At 36.6% G+C, this 1,494-nt stretch overlaps 1 protein-coding gene across 1 annotated transcript in view; it reads right to left on the bottom strand.

Moving 5' to 3' along the window:
• LOC101858888 overlaps nucleotides 1-1,494 on the bottom strand; it is a gene marked incomplete in the record, with an annotated part of 67,514 nt that overhangs the window by 51,813 nt on the left and 14,207 nt on the right. Inside the window, 1 exon segment of the mRNA XM_013087335.2 lies at nucleotides 258-287. Coding sequence (XP_012942789.1) covers nucleotides 258-287 — 30 coding nt within the window.

Raw genomic sequence — 1,494 nt, 5'->3', positions numbered from 1 at the left:
GAGTTCACATTTAAAAGCAGTTATGAGTTCCACACCACTATGAGAAGTTTGATATAAAGTTTCGATTAGCAGTTATCTGTTGTATCAAAAAGTACACTTCACTAAGAAGACACAAGAGACATTAAACGATATTCGATTTGAGTATATAGATTAAAAGCTTTGTTATTTCTTTAATCACTCCTTTCCGCAGTAGTGGGAATACTACGACCAACACCATTGTGGATTTGTAGGTTATGAAACTAAAGCACCAAACGTACGATCCCAGTCGCCTTGAAAAAATGTTGGCACTGAAAGAAAGGAAACCTTGACGGGTTAATAATCATTACATAAAGATAAAGGAAAGAAAAAGAAACATGATATTCTCAGTAGATAACCCGTAAAAAAAATATATTTAAAAACCAAAAAACCCAACTCTTCACGCACTGGTCTCATCTGTTGACCAGCTTGGCCAAAGCCCCTACCCACCCTAACCTTCCTCCACCTAATTGTCCCTTATTCGTGGTCGGTGGACATACAACAGTATCATATTCTGTTAGATACATGTATTGTTATTACTCACAATCAAAGAGGAAAACGACGTTCACAATCTGACCAAATTAGTAAATCTAAGCAGGCTAGGCTCGAGGGAGGGTTGTTTCAGAGAATTCTGCGACAGGCGTATGAAAAGGAGAAACAGATAATATAAACAATCCCCTGTTCGCCTGCAATGAGCAACAGCTACGAACTATTTATTACTTCCTTACTACCTAAAACAATTAACCACACGTAAGCATCAGCAATTAATAAATCGTCTAAAATGATAGTAAAATATAAAAAAGAAAATTCTTTTTTCTTGCATCCTATGAAAATGGAGGAAATTGAAGGCTCCTCTACACAAAAACAAAGCAAAACATAACAAAACTAAACACAAAACAAAACAAAACACAAGATCTGAAGGAAAGGGAGATAAGAAAAGACGACGCAAGACGATTTTACATCAAAATGAAATAGCAGCATGACTGTGACCACACAGCGTAACGGATTGGCACCAAACACTAGAAAAGAAAGCCCAGTGTGTGCTATTGATCACTGTTTGGTGCATTCAGCGAAATGCCTGATCGATTTATTGATTTATTAAGCAACGGTCTCGCATAATGTAGCCTACCTGTTGATCAGGATACTGCCGTTTTTAGCTTCTGGTCTCAAGAACGGTTTAACTAGATTTGCAACCATTGCTGTATCTTGGCGTTGTCATTTAAATGAACAACACTGGATGTCGTATCAAATCAAGGGACTAGGGGACAAAAACCTGTGAGCTCCAAGAACAGCGCTTGTCAACATTTTCTAAAGTCTGTGTCCACCTTTGCCACCTGTAAGGGACTAAAATTCTCGATGCACCACTATACATGTATTTTTAAGTGGGGCATTATTATTGTTATTATTATTATTATTATTATTATTATTATTATTATTGTTGTTGTTGTTGTTGTTGTTGTTGTTGTTGTTGTTGTTGTT

This window comes from Aplysia californica, unplaced genomic scaffold (genome assembly GCF_000002075.1).
Source record: "Aplysia californica isolate F4 #8 unplaced genomic scaffold, AplCal3.0 scaffold00575, whole genome shotgun sequence".
NCBI lineage: Eukaryota > Metazoa > Mollusca > Gastropoda > Aplysiida > Aplysiidae > Aplysia > Aplysia californica.
This window is presented reverse-complemented; position numbering and strand designations above follow the sequence as displayed.